General features: G+C 39.7%; 1 protein-coding gene across 6 annotated transcripts in view; it reads left to right on the forward strand.

Moving 5' to 3' along the window:
* LOC136886096 (glucose dehydrogenase [FAD, quinone]) overlaps positions 1-3,212 on the forward strand; it is a 123,769-nt gene extending 120,557 nt beyond the window's left edge. For all 6 annotated transcript variants that reach the window (XM_067158834.2, XM_067158850.2, XM_067158840.2 and 3 more), the window contains one exon: positions 2,945-3,212. In XM_067158834.2, the coding sequence (XP_067014935.2) occupies positions 2,945-3,140 (196 nt within the window). In that variant the 3' untranslated portion in view covers positions 3,141-3,212. The remainder of the gene's footprint in view (positions 1-2,944) is intronic.
* The last annotated feature ends 14,021 nt before the right edge of the window (positions 3,213-17,233 follow it).

The raw sequence follows: 17,233 nt of genomic DNA on the forward strand, positions 1-17,233 counted from the left end.
CCCCACTGTCGGCAGCCCTGAAGATGGTTTTCCATGGTTTCTCATTTTCACACCAGGCAAATGCTGGGGCTGTACCTTAATTAAGGCCACGGCCACTTCCTTCCCATTCCTAGGTCTTTCCTGTCCCATTGTCGCCACAAGACCTATCTGTGTCAGTGTGACGTAAAGCCTTATTTCTCTTCCCATATCCAAATGGTCGTATAATCTCTTCATCTCCTTTCCTTTCCTGACCTACTTGGGCATTCATGTCTCCTATGATCACAACTTGTTTGTCCTGTATATGGCCTTCCAAATATTCAAGGTATTCCTCTAAATCTGTATCTGTATTTCCTGTCTGTAACACCAGTTTTAAGTCTCAATCTGACCTTAATCAACCTGTCATTTATGTTTTCCACCAGTTCTAGGTATTCCTTTTTTAGGTCTTTTCTAGTTATGAGACCTACACCATTTTTGGCATCTCTTCCTCCACTATAGTATAAAGTGTATCCTTTCGTTAGTTTCCTCTCACTTTTTACTTTCTATTTGGTCTAACTGATTCCGAGCAATGATATATCTTTGTCAACTATAAAATCTACAATTTCTTCCACTTTCCCTGTTAGTGTCACTACATTGATGGTTCACTATCTTGATGTATTTGGTTGTTGGTCGCCCATTTCTCACATTTCTCCCAGCATCACAAGAACTGCACGTCACTTGTGGGGAATGCCCTAGCATTTTGCGAGTCTTCAGTACACTTGCCATCATGTAGACTTTTATTACGATGGGTTCACTACTCCCAAAGGCATTTTTTTTGCTTTACGTCGCACCGACACGGATATGTTTTATGGCGACGAGGGGATAGGAAATGACGAGGAAGTGGATGGAAGCGGCTGTGGCCTTAATTAAGGTACAGCCCCGGCATTTGCCTGCTGTGAAAATGGGAAACCACGGAAAACCATCTTCAGGGCTGCCGACAGTGGGTCTCGAACCCACTATCTCCCGACTACTGGATATTGTTACATGTTATAATTCTCATATTTTGGTCCGTATTGAAATGTACAATGAAGTCAAATAAATAATAAAGTTTAATTATTCCACCTATTCAATTATGTATTGAATAGGTGGAATAATTAAACTTTATTATTTATTTGACTTTACTGGATACTGGCCGCACTTAAGCGACTGCAGCTATCGAGCTCGGTAAAAGGCATTTTAGAGCTAATGCCAGCCGAAACTTGTAGGCCACTCCTGACATGGAGAACAGATGCCTTTTGTAGCCACTCCTCTGGAGTACAGACGCTACAGTTGATATGGGGTTTCAGTGGCATTTCTTCCACTGAGGGCCCATTTCTATTCTATAAGGACTCCTCCGCCCTTAGCTGTTGGTCCTTATAGTGGGTCAGGCTATTTACCGCCGCCCAACACTCAGCATGGAGACACTGGCTGTATGGTTTACTCCATTACCATAGTAGATTTAACTGGCCAGACACCCCAATTGATAAAATTATTGTAAATTTTGAGAAAGTGACACAATACATAAATAGCAGGTAAAATTAAATTATGATCATAGAAAAATGGAAGGGAGTGAGAAGAATTGGTGCAAATGGTGAAAAAACGTAAATCCCAGGAACGTAAAAGAGGGGTTTTACTGTAAGTACTTTAGATATGGTACTATATTATCTCAACCCATTGTCTTTACTATATCTCCAGAAAATCTATTCAATGTGCTTTTGTTGTTTTCAGTTGTATATCTTTTCATAAATATCATTGTTAAATTTCAGTACTTCACTAGCCACTTCCTCTCCTTGGACATTTTATTATATTCAACTATCTTTACATACTGTTTACTATGCCTTCTGTAAATCCCCACATGTACCCCCCCCCCCCTTCTTCCTGAAATGTCCTTCCTGGAACTTGTTTTTGCCTTAAAGTACCTACTCTTCCATTTTTTACTAGAATTCCTATGATTGCCTATTATGCCTACCATCGTGCTAGCTTAGCTAAATTCAATTTCCTAGAAATTTTCTTCAATATCTCAATACTTCCACAACCATTCCTAATTCTATTTCTTTCTAAACCACACCTCCTTCTTAATCTCTGGTACTGTGCAGTGGATCTTTACCATTCCTTACCACTTTTAAAGATACCTACCTCTTTTCACATTCCATAAGCTGTCATAACCATATGGTAATACTTATTAGTCCTATTTTTACAACCTTCCTTTCTATCACATTTATTTTTAACTATGACGAACAGCTTCATGATCACTTATACCATCTACCACATTAGTTTCTCTGCGGAGCTCCTCTGTTTTTATCAGCACCATGTCTAAGGTATTCTTCCCTCTAATTGGTTTCCATCCCGGTCTGATTTACCTGTCCTTCCCAAATTAACTTATTTACCATTTGTTGGTCATGCTTTCTGTCATTCACCTTACCTTCCCAGTTAACACTTCGTAAATTGAGATCACCCACTGCAGTCGCGTTCCTTTCTGTGTCATTCCCCACAGAGCTGATTCTTCATCTTCTTCATCATCCTTTACCCTTATCCAGCTCCTGCCGGACTTCTCCACCTTCCTCTCTCCTTCCACCATTCCTCTTCTATCATTTTGTCCCAGTTCTGGTTCCTTCTTCTTGCACTCCTCTTTATTGAATCAATCCACCTTGCTCCAGGTCTCCCTCTCGCTCTCTTTCCCTAGAAATTCATCTCCATAATCTGGTTTGGTATTCTTTTCACCTCCATTCTCTTAATATATCCAAACCAGTTCACTCCTATCAATTCTCTCATTTAGGTTTTCCATTCCAAACTCCTTCCTCACAATATCATTTTATCCCCACAAAGCTGATTATCATATCAAATAATTCTGCATTAGCATTAGCATTGCCCCTTCCATGTTTGTCTCAATTGCTATGAATTGTTTTATCTATTTATGTAACTGGTAAGTCTGTCTGTCTGTTATCCGCAGGGTTCACAACACTAATCACCTGTTTGTAATTGATGCTTCTGTCATGCCAAGTCTTCCTAGTGGAAATATCAATGCAGCTGTCATGATGATAGCAGAAAAGGGTGCAGATTCAGTCAAAATGGAGTACTTCTTATCTTGTACCAAGCACAGCGAGCTCCAATATTTCAAACATTTACTGTTGCAGATGTGTTTTTAAAGAAAATGTATTGAAGTGTACAATATTTTGTATATAGACTTTGTTGTGAAATATATTTCTATTTTGAAATTATAGACATTATTTTTTATATTCATTCACTGATACATAAGTATACCAACTAAACTTTGTCCGGCTCCATGGCTAAATGGTTAGCTTGCTAGCCTTTGGCCTAGGGGGTCCCGGATTCAATTCCCAGCTGGGTCAGGGATTTTAACTTACATTGGTTAATTCCAATGGCTCGGGAGCTAGGTGTCTGTGCCGTCTTCAACATTAGAATTCATTCTCGTAGGGCCCCATCCTCACAGACACGCAGGTCGCCTATACGGCATCAACTGAAAAGACCTCTTTGGAGGCCACGCCCATTATAACTAAACCTTGACTTGTTTTCTGTGAGATTGCATATTTTTATGGCATTTATATATATATATTGTGTATCTTTTATATCCTTGCCTCAGCAAGTTACCTTTTCTCCTTTTTTTTTTCTTTTCTACCTAGCATGAATTCTGCCTTTATTAACTCCTCAAGCAGAATTTTTTACCAGACTGAATTGTCGAGATGGTAGAAGGCTGGTGGGCTGAACCAAAGTTGGCAGGTCTAATCTGGGCTCAGTCTATTGGTACTTAAAGGTACTCAAATATTCCAAACTTATGTTGGTAGATTTACCAGGACATAAAAGAACCTATGTAGGACAAAATGCCTGCACCTCGGGGTCTCCAGAAAACCATAAGAGTACTTAGTGGGACATAAAATTATCAGAATTTTTTTTTTAATCCTCTGCAATTTCTCGCATCATATCTCAGTTATTGCCCCTTTGCATTCCCATCACAGTATCACTCGCTTTAACTTTTAAACTCTTTTTTTTAAATTACAAATGCTTGCTATTATTATCAATGCTTGATATTTTCATACACACGCACACTTCCTACATTACATGCACCTTTGAGAGCACTTACTATTTTCAGAAATACCGTATTTACGCGAATAATCCCCGCACCCTAACTTTAGGAAGGCTCATTTTGAAACAAAAAATGCCAACATTGATTCAAATAAAAAACCCGCCCCAATTTAGTGCCTCAAATATTTAAAAGAAGATGCAGGGATTATTCGCATAAATACGTCGTATTTACGAGAATAATCTCCGCCACCGAATACCTAATCCCCGCACCCTAACTTTAGGAAGGTTCATTTTGAAAACAATGCCAACATTGACTCAAATAAAACCCGCACCCCAATTTAGTGCCTCAAATATTTAAAAAAAGATGCAGGGATTATTCGCGTAAGTACGCTGTATTTACGCGAATAATCCCCGCACCCTAACCTTAGGAAGGCTCATTTTGAAAAAAAATGCCAACATTGACTCAAATAAAAACCCCACCCCATTTTAGTGCCTCAAATATTTAAAAGAAGATGCGGGGATTATTTGTATAAATACGCCGTATTTACGAGAATAATCTCTGCCACCGAATACCTAATCCCCGCACCCTAACTTTAGGAAGGTTCATTTTGAAAAAAATGCCAACATTGACTCAAATAAAACCCGCACCCCAATTTAGTGCCTCAAATATTTAAAAAAAGACGCGGGGATTATTCGCGTAAGTACGCTGTATTTACGCGAATAATCCCCGCACCCTAACCTTAGGAAGGCTCATTTTGAAAAAAAATGCCAACATTGACTCAAATAAAAAACCCACCCCATTTTAGTGCCTCAAATATTTAAAAGAAGATGCGGGGATTATTCGCATAAATACGCCGTATTTACAAGAATAATCTCTGCCACCGAATACCTAATCCCCGCACCCTAACTTTAGGAAGGTTCATTTTGAAAAAAATGCCAACATTGACTCAAATAAAAAAACCACCCCATTTTAGTGCCTCAAATATTTAAAAGAAGATGCGGGGATTATTCGCATAAATACGCCGTATTTACGAGAATAATCTCTGCCACCGAATACCTAATCCCCGCACCCTAACTTTAGGAAGGTTCATTTTGAAAAAAATGCCAACATTGACTCAAATAAAAACCCCACCCCAATTTAGTGCCTCAAATATTTTAAAAAAGATGCGGGGATTATTCGCGTAATACGGTACTATCAAACTTGAGGTAAAATGTCATAATTTTAAAAAATAATTTACCGTGCCTGAATATGACGTCAAAAATAGAAAGTTACGAACCAGGATAGGAACATAAGTTAAGAATTAACACAAATACAGGTCACTGTGAAACAGGGCAGCAGCAGAAATGAGAGATAAAGACAAACATCGAAACATAAAAGGACCAGAACTACCTCATATCGTCATGCACTACATATTGTAGAGGGTTGTAGGATCCCTCAAACTAAAATGACTACCTACTCAGAGAAATAGTGAATTTTACAATCAACTAAATTTATTTACGCTACTTTAATTTTATTTATTTAGTAGTGTATGGCTTTTAGTGCCAGGAGTGTCCGAGGACGTGTGAGGCAGGTCTAATCTGGGCTCAGTCTATTGGTATTTAAAGGTACTCAAATATTCCAAACTTATGTTGGTAGATTTACATTCCTAACAGATTTCCTGAATTCGAAGTCGGTTAAGATATAGTCTATTATGGAGCCGGTACCCCTAGCCTCCCATGTGTAGTGGTGAATAGCCTTATGCTTGAAGAATGTATTCGTAACTGCTAAACCCATCTTCTCTTCTTTTCTAGCCTATTTCAATCCACTGCTGGATATAGGCCTCTTCCATGTGCTTCCATCGTCTTCAGTCTTGAGCCGCTTGGAACCAGCGTGTTCCAGCCAACAGCTTTATGTCGTCGAGCCATCTCTTCAGGGGTCTTCCAATGCCTCTCTTGTGTCCCCATGGTCTCCAGTGAACAATCCTAGAGGTCCACCTGTTGTAGTCTTGTCGAGCTACGTGTCCTACCCATTGCCATTTTAGTCTTGCTACTATCTCTAGGATGTCTGTTACATTAGTTCTTCTCCTGATGTCCTCTGAACGGATCTTATCCCTAAGGTTGATCCCTAGCATCTGTCGCTCCATGGCTCGTTGTGTTCGCTGAAGCTTGCGAGCACTTTCCTTCGTCAGAGTCATCGTTTCCAGACCGTAAGTTGTAACTGGCAGCACGCACGTATTATAAACCTTGGTCTTCAGGTTAATTGGAACATCCTTGTTGGTGAGGATGAATCTTAGTTTTTGGAATGCAGTCCAACTCATACCTATTCTGCGAGGAATTTCTGCACGTTGGTTGTCTTTTCCAAGTTTTATCTTGTGTCCAAGATAGATGTACTCATCGACTGCTTCTATATATTGGTTTCCCATTTTAAGTGGTCGATTCTCTGTGCTTAGTATTTTCGTTTTATTAATGTTCATTTCCAAACCAATCTTAGCAGAAGCAGTTTTTAATTCTTGGATCATTCTTTCTAGCTCATCTAGCACAGAATTCCAGCAAACGCTTCCCATTCCTATTAGCTTCCATATCTTTGCCACATTTACCAATCACCATTTCATATCCTTCAGATCTATTTCCAACTCTCGCATTGAAATCGCCCATTAGCACTATTCTATCCTTGCTCTTGACCCTGACCACGATGTCACTCAATGCTTCATAAAACATGTTAACTTCATCCTCATCTGCACCCTCACATGGTGAATACATTGAGACAATTCTCGTCCTGATTCCTCCAACTGACAAATCTACCCACATCATTCGTTCATTTACGTGCCTAACAGAAACTATGTTGCATGCAATGGTATTTCCGATAAACAGCCCTACCCCATACTCTGCCCTTCCCTTTGTAACACCCGTCAAGTACACTTTATAATCTCCTATCTCTTCTTCATTATCTCCCCTTAGCCAAATATCACTTACTCCTACCACATCCAGATGCATCCTCTCAGCTGACTCCCCCAGTACTAGTTTCTCTCTTCCATAAGCCCCATTAATATTGATAGCTCCCCATCACATTCCATTTTGTTCACCAAGTTGTTTCCAAGGAGTCCCTCGCCTGTCAAATGGGAGTGGGACTCCATTACTCCCATAGGTCCGAGGCTTGCTTAAAATGTTCTGAGCTTGGTTAATTCATGAAGCAGGATGCTACGCTACTTACACATAGTCCAAGTGAGGACCTCTTCTCTAACGGGTTATGGACCATCGGTGGATTGTATAGTTCTAGTCGCCTGAGCACAAGGAGGGCCATTACTCGGAATATGTCCGAGATGTCCACTCCCATTCCATAGCAACTGGTATCCCAACTCTCAGGACCACTTACTAGGCCACTCAGCCATTGCCCATGGTTCACAAACTAGGACGTGACTACAGTAACCCACACCATGAACCATTTTATAATTCAATAAAAACTTCAGTTCCAGAATTTCATTTTCACAAGCTTTTAACTTGTTTGGTAAGTCACTGATAACTTAACAGTTGAAATCTACAATTTCTTTTAGTTCTTCACAAACTTTTTGTGCAAGAACTGTTACCAGGGGTTGGAGGAAATCCTTACCATCATACCTTACACCTAGGTCACAATCCTGTCTTCTGTTAAATTATCATTACCTGTAGTGTAGGAGGGTGCTGTGTTCTGCATGTTGGTGTTCCTGCTAGTTGGTGGTAAGAGGGAGAGCTGACAATTGTGAGGCACTGGTTGAGCCATCTGGAAGAGAGGGCACTACAGTGGTGGTGGTGGTGGTGGTGCGGTTAGACTCCAAGGGAGAGCGCTTGCAATCAGCAGAAGGGTGGACAGTTGACCGTGTTTGTGAATGCTGTTTAGAAAGAGTTGACAAGTGTGATGTGGGAGTCATAGCTGACTTCGAAATTTCTTACGAATTCAAAATAAATAAATAAATGCTGTATTTCTACAATGAGATATGCTGCCCTAACACATTCACAGGCCAATCTCACTTCACTTCACATTTTGCACACAAAGTGAAAACTTCATGGAACTTTGAACCACGAGCTACAGCACCATGAGCACATCCGGAGTTTGCAGAGAGGTTTGAAATTAAATGCAGGCTTTTAGCATACAATCTAGTGATTAGAAATTGTATGCCACCAACTCCCCTACCCTGCTGGCGAACATTCTGTTGGTGAAAATATTTTCCACCAATCAAAGGCATTTATGTTGACAATTGGGCGTGGTGAGAATTGATGGTACAATGAGTTCTTGGTTCAGGGTACTTACAGGGGTTAGACAAGGCTGTAATCTTTCACCTTTGCTGTTCGTAGTTTACATGGATCATCTGCTGAAAGGTATAAAATGGCAGGGAGGGATTCAGTTAGGTGGAGATGTAGTAAGCAGTTTGGCCTATGCTGATGACTTGGTTTTAATGGCAGACTGTGCCGAAAGCCTGCAGTCTAATATCTTGGAACTTGAAAATAGGTGCAATGAGTATGGTATGAAAATTAGCCTCTCGACGACTAAATTGATGTCAGTAGGTAAGAAATTCAACGGAATTGAATGTCAGATTTGTTATACAAAGCTAGAAAAGGTCGATAATTTCAAGTATTTAGGTTGTGTGTTCTCCCAGGATGGTAATATAGTAAGTGAGATTGAATCAAGGTGTAGTAAAGCTAATGCAGTGAGCTCGCAGTTGCGATCAGTAGTATTCTGTAAAAAGGAAGTCAGCTCCCAGACGAAACTATCTTTACATCGGTCTGTTTTCAGACCAACTTAGCTTTACGGGAGCGAAAGCTGGGTGTACTCAGGATATCTTATTCATAAGTTGAAGTTACAGACATGAAAGTAGCAAGAATGATTGCTGGTACAAACAGGTGGAAACAATAGCAGGAGTGTACTCGGAATGAGGAGATAAAGGCTAATTTAGGAATGAACTCGATGGATGAAGCTGTACGCATAAACCAGCTTCGGTGGTGGGGTCATGTGAGGCAAATGGAGGAGGATAGGTTACCTAGGAGAATAATGGACTCTGCTATGGAGGGTAAGAGAAGTAGAGGGAGACCAAGACGACAATGCTTAGACTCGGTTTCTAACGATTTAAAGATAAGAGGTATAGAACTAAATGAGGCCACAACACTAGTTGCAAATCGAGGATTGTGGCGACGTTTAGTAAATTCTCAAAGGCTTGTAGACTGAACGCTGAAAGGCATAACAGTCTATAATGATAATGTATGTATGTGTGTATGTATGGAACTCAAACCAGCTAAACATGGTGTCAGACCATATTGTACCAGGAATGCCTACGTCCTGGCAATTATATTTTTAATTCGTAATTTATCTACGATATGATAGCTCTAGCATTTGGAGTTAGCATGTGAAGCGAACATTCGAGACTCAGCTGCAAGCTATGAGAGTGAGAGAGACAGCGCTACGTCTCAAGCAGAGAACCGGCCGGATGACGTAATCGCCACATGTCACTAGCTCACCCGTCTAGAACTTACTGGAACAATTTTGATATCTGCTAAACGCTGTTATGTAAAAAATAATGAAGTACACCATCATGAGGCTCATATTTTAAAACTAAAGTAGCCAAAATTTGAAGAAAATCGACCTGGTTTCCGAGATATTAAGGTGGAAAAGAAACAGATTTTTTCGCTTGAAGCAGAGAGCCAGCTCCGCTTCCAGCATATAAGAGCCTCGCCTCGAGGAGTAAAAGCAGTTGCAATCTACAACTCGACCATATCAGACAGTACTGTCGCCGTGTCGCGTTACGCAAAGTTGTTTGTCGAAATTATAAGATTTCTGCCATGCTAAAACACTTAGAAAAATCCGGTGTGTACTAAGACGATTCTTATAAATTTTCTGCTGTGTTGCGGACTTGTAAAAAAATTCGGTGTGTATTAAGTTGAACTTTGTTATTCTCAATAACTTATAAAATTTCTAGAGTGTTACGGACTTTGAAAATACGGCGTGTATCAAGTTACTAAGAATAACTTAGTAACTTGTAAAATTTCTGCAGTTTTATGGACTTGCAAAAATACTGCGTGTGCTAATTCAAACGCTATTATTATTGGTGCATCTCCGGACTTGGTAGAATTTCTACGTGTGTTTAACAATGGACATAACTTAAGAGTTTTTTGAGAATTAGGAACTCAGTAATTATCGTAGCTGAGTGGGGACAGTTTTCTCAAATATGACTTGTGTTTGAACAGTGATAGCATATAAATGAGTAAACCTTAAGGACATTTTTATGACATTTTAATGAAATTTTAACCCTAGTAAAGCTAAATAACACTGAAAATTTCCTTAAGATTTGTGTTGGTGTTAGTTAGAGACAGTTAAACACATCTTGTGTGTGAAGGACATGGACTGAACTTACACTCATCATTCCAATAAGCTTTGAACTTTAAGTTTTGTTTCGAACCTGATACAACCTGATGCCAAAAACATTGTTTTCTAGTGTAAATAGCCTGAATTACATGAACTGTGTTTTCAATAACTCATATTACTTAAGATGTGTGACTATTTAAAAACTGTGGAAACTTTGAACTGTGACGTGTATTTCAAATGCTTCAGACTGTTCTTTAATTTGTTTAAAAGCCATAGTTATTTCTAATAGTAATCATTACTTTGAAGTTATATAACGGATTGTGGTTCAAAGTGCACATAACAGACTGTGATTCATAGTTCACGTAATAGACTGTGATTCTAAGTGCAATTATGAATGCTATTTATCATTGACTTGTGAATATTCAATTAACCAGACTGTGCTAATTTTAACTCTCACGATCAAGTATCAATTGAACTTTCTCGTGTGTCTACAACATTATACGACACCAGAAATCTTGACCGAGTGTTAAGCCTCATATCAACTCAACACCTGACTCGATGTGGGACATAGTACGTGGTACGACGTTTGAGATGGTACGTGGTTCGACGAGGGATGTAGTACGTGGTACAGCGAGGGCAATGGAACGTGGTATGGCATTGGAGGTGGTACGTGCTTCGACGTGGTGCTGACAACATCGATGGAGTTCCAGTTGCTGTTCGTGGAACCGCATTCACCAGTTCCAGCTTACTAAAAACTTTCAGCTGATATGAGTGCATTTAGTATTTTAAACTGGTAAAAGCAAGTGATTACTTTAAAAACTATTTATTGCACTAGACAGTTACTGACTTACTGAAGAGGCACTTTATTATTTTCAAATCATTCTTTTAAAGTGATACGTTAACTACAAGTATCTATCTCATTACAAGTGAAGATTCATTTTTGAGTGATAATTAATTTAATAATTTAAACAGACTTTAGGTGCTTCAAAATAATTTAATTTCCAATTATTCAAATATTACTGTGAAGTGTAAAACTTAGAAAAAGACTTTAGGCATTGATTTAGAAAGACTTTAGGTTTCATGTGAGAGTGATTTATAAAGACAAGTGTTTATTCCAGAACATTCTAGAGACTTATGAAACCACATTTCACTTATGAATCTCATGAAGAAATAAGTTTATTTTTCAACGTTTATAGCAAAGAATTTTCAGCATTCCAATTTTGGTTGAATATACATGAAAGAATATATTTCCAAGTCATTTCTCAGTTATAATGCAAGATAATAATCAGATAGTTATTTATCTGCCTAGACATTTGAATAAATTTTCATTTAGCAAAATAACATCTATTATTTTGCTCTGTGAACTCCTTTCTCTGTACCAGCTCCTAAGAATCGATCACTACCTGAGACCTTTCTCATGCTCCTTATCCCAACAACTTTTCCTGGTATGATATAGACTTGACACCTTAACAATCATGGCCTCCAAGCAGGCTGTTAAAGCTACTACACTGGTGGGAAATGAAATCCCAACACCAAAGAGAAATTAGTTTAGAGGCATGTAATTTAGGCTAAGCAATTATATAGGTAACATCTATTTATATATTAAAAAAGTTAAAACAGCTTTGTCCCATCCGTCCATTCTACTGGACCAATTTACTTCATTTTTTATTCTCTCCAGAATTACCCGCTTTTGAATCATGAGGCTAAATTCACTCAAATTTAAATAAACCTAAAATCGAGTCACTAAATGATCACTCCAATACTGACAGGCGAAGGCTTACCCTAGCCTGCAATACATTCTGTGGGTTGCACACAGTTAAATGTTTTTATGTGAGCTAAACAATTAAAAATGATGGTGACTAAATGCAAATCTGCAATTTAATAATAATAATAATAATAATAATAATAATGTTATTTGTTTTACGTCCCACTAACTACTTTTTAAGGTCTTCGGAGACGCCGAGGTGCCGGAATTTAGTCCCGCAGGAGTTCTTTTACGTGCCAGTAAATCTACCGACACGGGCCTGTCGTATTTGAGCACCTTCAAATACCACCGGACTGAGCCAGGATCAAACCTGCCAAATTGGGGTTAGAAGGCCAGCGCCTTAACCGTCTGAGCCACTCAGCCCGGCAATCTGCAATTTAAACCAAACTTTGTACACATATGACTTAATACTATCTGGAGAGAAATATGTGGGAGTGGAGCAGAGAGGGAATGAGATGTAAAAATAATTGAAAATATCCCATATTGGTGTTGAATCCACAATCTTCAGGGTCGCTGAAATTAATGGTGACACTCCTTTTGGCATTTAAGTCCAAGACAGTCTCAGTAACAGTTGGAATCATGTACAGTAACATATCTACTGTATAGGGTGTCTCGTAAATACAGTTGAAAATGAAAGTCCACAGCCTGTTTCCAATCATTCGACCGGGTCAGGAATGGAATGAATGAAGACCCCCATCTAGCGGTGAGGATAGGAATTATGCCGGCTGCTGAAGCATGTCCCACTCCTCTAGAGTAATGATTAATGAATGACAGATGAAATGAAATGATACTGGAGAATGTTGCTGGAATGAAATAAGACAGGGAAAACCGGATTACCCGGAGAAAACCTGTCCCGCCTTTGCTTTGTCCAGCACAAATCTCACATGGAGTGACCGGGATTTGAACCACAGAACCCAGTGGTGAGAGGTTGGCGTGCTGCCACGTGAGCCATGGAGGCTCTGTAAATGTTTACAGTTATCACTTATTTTTATTATTTATGTGAAAAGATCAACTACTTCCTAGACAATATGGGCTGCAACAAGGACAAAGCTTCATGCATAACAAAATACTCTAAAACTAGAACTTTTAATTCAAAAACAATAACTCTAAAATTACAAATAGTTTGTAAAATATCAGTCAACATCACAATAAAGAAATCTACAAAAATCCATTGACCTATAAAGAGGTAATACAAATCCTAAAATTAGACATTAAAAACTTACCTGTGCAGTGTATGGAGCAATTTCATGTCAAAACATGTTATTTGACCTATTTATTTTGAATGATGCAGAGCAGCATGGGTCCTCTAGTATTTATTTGATTCAAGTTTCCAGGTTACTGGTTCAAGTATGCATGAGAAGACATGTGACTTGGTGGTACAATTATAACTGCTGTAGTCACCATGATTTTGAACGCAAGCGCGCAAACATGCATGCACTGTGTCGTACAGGTGCCATATGTCATATTGTGAGATGGAGTTCCATGCCTGTTGCACCTGGTCAGTCAGATCACAACGATTAATGCTGGTATTAGATGACACTGGACTTGTCACCCCATAATGTCCCATACATGCTCAATGGGCAAAAGGTCTGGCCAGGCCAAGGCAACTGGTTGATGCTCTGTAGAACACGTTGGGTGACAGCAGCAGTATGAGGACGTGTGTTATACTATTGGAAAACACCATGTGGAATACTGCGAATGAATGGCAACACAACCGGTTCAGTCACCAGTCTGACATGCAAATCCACTGTCAGGGTTCTTGGGATAACAATGAGAGTGCTACTGCTGCCAAAGGAAATTGCTCCCCAGACCATAACTTCTGGTATAGGTCCAGTGTGTCGACGCTGCAGACAGCTTGGTTCCAAGGTCTCACCTGACCTCCTCTTTACCAACCTACGGCAATCACTGGCACCAACAAATGGCTCTCATCTGAGAACACAACAGATCTCCATTCTGCTTTTCAAGGAGCTCTAACTTCACACCACTGAAGTCACAGATGGCAGTGATTTGGAGTTAGTGGCATGAATGCTACAGTACATCTGGCTCAGAGCTGTCCCTCAATTAATCGATTTCTTACAGTTTGCTGTATCACTCTGGTGTCAAATGAAACTCTAATGGCCGCTGCAGATGCAGTATGATCCACTACAGCCATGCAGAGAATACAGCGGTCTTCCCTCTCCATAGTGGCCAGGGTACCTTCTTGTGACCATTTTTGCGAACACTGATGCACTGTGGATACATCCCTGCCAAGTCTTTCTGCAATATCACGGAAAGGATATCCACATTCTCGTAGCCTTATTACATGGCCTCATTCAAACTCAGTAAGCTACTGATACTGTCTCCTTCATCTCCTTAAAGGCAGGTTTGGCTCACACCTACCTCACAACGTCATCACCAGATGATGACCAACGCTCACAAAGTATATAGTGCATATTTAAAATAAACTTGGTTTGCAAGGTCATAGCAGTGCTACTAGCACCACTTTTTATTGACTAATGTGCAAATATGAATAGGCGTTGTCTTTCAGATGTGCGATCATGCCTCCCAAATTTTGTTTATCTAGCACAACTCCTTCTTGGTGTTGAGATTTCATTTTCTGCCAGTGTATATACAGAGGGAATCACCTAAAACTTGCACCCCAAATATTTCAGAACTGGAAGGTGCAATTGATGTGCTGTTTTCACAGAAATTAAGTGTAATCAAGAGCCGGCCCCATGGTGTAGGGGTAGCGTGCCTGCCTCTTTCCCGGAGGCCCCGGGTTCGATTCCCGGCCAGGTCAGGGATTTTTACCTGGACCTGAAGGCTGGTTCGAGGTCCACTCAGCCTACATGATTAGTAGGGCCCGGATATTTTAAAAATGCACATGCACATATGCAAATGCATATTTTGTACGTTAGTGCATATTTTGAATATTAGTGCATATAGAGACATTTTTTTCTTATGTATGATCGATTATCTAAGGTTTCTGAATGAAATGAAATATCTAATGAACTCTCTATGTTGTACGCCCCTTGGGAATATGGGAAGCCTTCCCTGATCAAAGAAAGGGCTTTCAGTGTCGTAATACAAGCAGGTAGATAGATAATGACCCATTGCACAACAGCTGTTTCCTTCTTTCTGACATTTCCTTCTCCTTACAGTCCTCTACCAAGGTTTGCTTAAACAAATGCGTCCATCTATTAACTTGCTCTTCGTCTGTTGCCGTGTTTCACCAGATTAAGTTGTAAAAATGCCTAAAGATAAGAGCTCTAGGTCTTTTTTTAATTAAACAGTGGATATTAGGCAATAGTGACCATACAAGTGACGATGATGTAGTGTACTGTCAAGTGTGTGACAAGAGTGTAAAATGTAATACAAAATTTCAAATTGAACAGCATTCGAAAACAACTTCACATTTCAGATTAAAAGAACAGAGTAAGGATACGCAACAGGTATTTTTAGCCTACGTGAATACACGGTGTGAAGTTAGTACATTTTCCACTGATGACTGTAAAGCTTTTGTATGCAGCAACATTCCACAACATAAACTGACTAATCCACATCTGCGCTTGTTTCTTGAAAAGTATTGTGTCAATCAAAGCATGCCACCCTTAAAAAGAACTATTCGTTACTTTCACTGCATGCGTGTGTCGTTGATTCGATACGATCTGACATAGGAGGGGACTGTATCTGGATATTGGTAGATGAAACAACCAATTCGTGTGGTCGATACATTGCGAACTTTCGGGAGAGAGTAGGTTCGAACCCCACTGTCGGCAGCCCTGAAAATGGTTTTCCATGGTTTCCCATTTTCACACCAGGCAAATGCTGGGGCTGTACCTTAATTAAGGCCATGGCCGCTTCCTTCCCACTCCTAGCCCTTTCCTGTCCCATCGTCGCCGTAAGACCTATCTGTGTCAGTGCGACGTAAAACAAGTAGCAATAATAAAAAAATGCGAACTTCACAGAGGGTACATTATGTCCAGAAGAACCCGGAAAACCTCATTTACTTTCGTGCAAAGTGTTAGAGAAAACCAAACACGCTACAGTTGCAAGATTTGTTAAGGATTCCCCGCGACTTCCTGTGGCCTAGTGAATCGGAGAGTGATTGTTACAAAGTGTGCATTTTAGTCACAAATGCAGCTTCATATATGTTGAAAGCTGGTCAGCCTGTTCAAATATTTTCACGAAGTCCCATCCATGTCACATGTTTGGTGCATGGATTGCATTGTATTGTAGAAGAAATATGTACCCTCTTTCCATCTGTCAACAAAGTAATTTCAAGTGGGAAACAACTGTTCCTAAGAGCACCGGCTCATGTACAATAGTACAACACTCATCTGTCTCAGGTTTGTCTTCCGCCGGAACCTGTTCTTACAAGATAAGGAGCTTTGTTATCCGCAGTATCGTTCTACCAGGAGAACTTTAATCAAGTAAAAGATGTAGTTAAAAGTCTTGATGGTAGTCATACTGCGTGTGTTCGTGAAGCAAAGTGCGAATTTGTATCTGAAACTGTATATGAAGATATCAGTTTAATCCATGTGCATTATTCATCAATTTCGAAGGCGATTAAGGGCCTAGAAACTCATGGTGCACTCCTACACAAATCCTTTCAGTTAATTCAAAACACCATCGATTCTTTAAATGGTGTCCATGGTGAAAAAAAATTAAAAAAGGAAACTCAGTGCGGTGTTCGACTCAAACCCGGGACTGAAGAAGCAACTGCATAAGTGGAATCAGGCAGTCTTTGCAAGAACAATATTCCAAGTGGTTGGGGCCAGTTACGTCCGTCGACGTAGAACGATCATTTTCAGTGTATAAATTAATTGTGTCCGACAACAGAAAGTCATTGACCCCTGAGAACATAGAAAAACTGTAGATAACCTACTGCCATGCATAATTTTTCAAGGAATGAAACATGTTTGCCAATTTAGCGCCAAGTTAAAATTAAAAATTGCATTTGGTAAGTTCATTTTGTTTTATTTCTAGTGCATATTTTTGTGCATATTTTCAACATTGTTAGTGCATATGTGCATGCATATTTTTGGAGTTTTTAGTGCATATGAATCCGGGCCTTAGTGATTAGAATTGAGGAGCTATATGATGATGGTGAGATAGCGGCCCCCCATCTAGAAAGCCAAGAA

This window comes from Anabrus simplex, chromosome 1 (genome assembly GCF_040414725.1).
Source record: "Anabrus simplex isolate iqAnaSimp1 chromosome 1, ASM4041472v1, whole genome shotgun sequence".
NCBI classification, from domain to species: domain Eukaryota; kingdom Metazoa; phylum Arthropoda; class Insecta; order Orthoptera; family Tettigoniidae; genus Anabrus; species Anabrus simplex.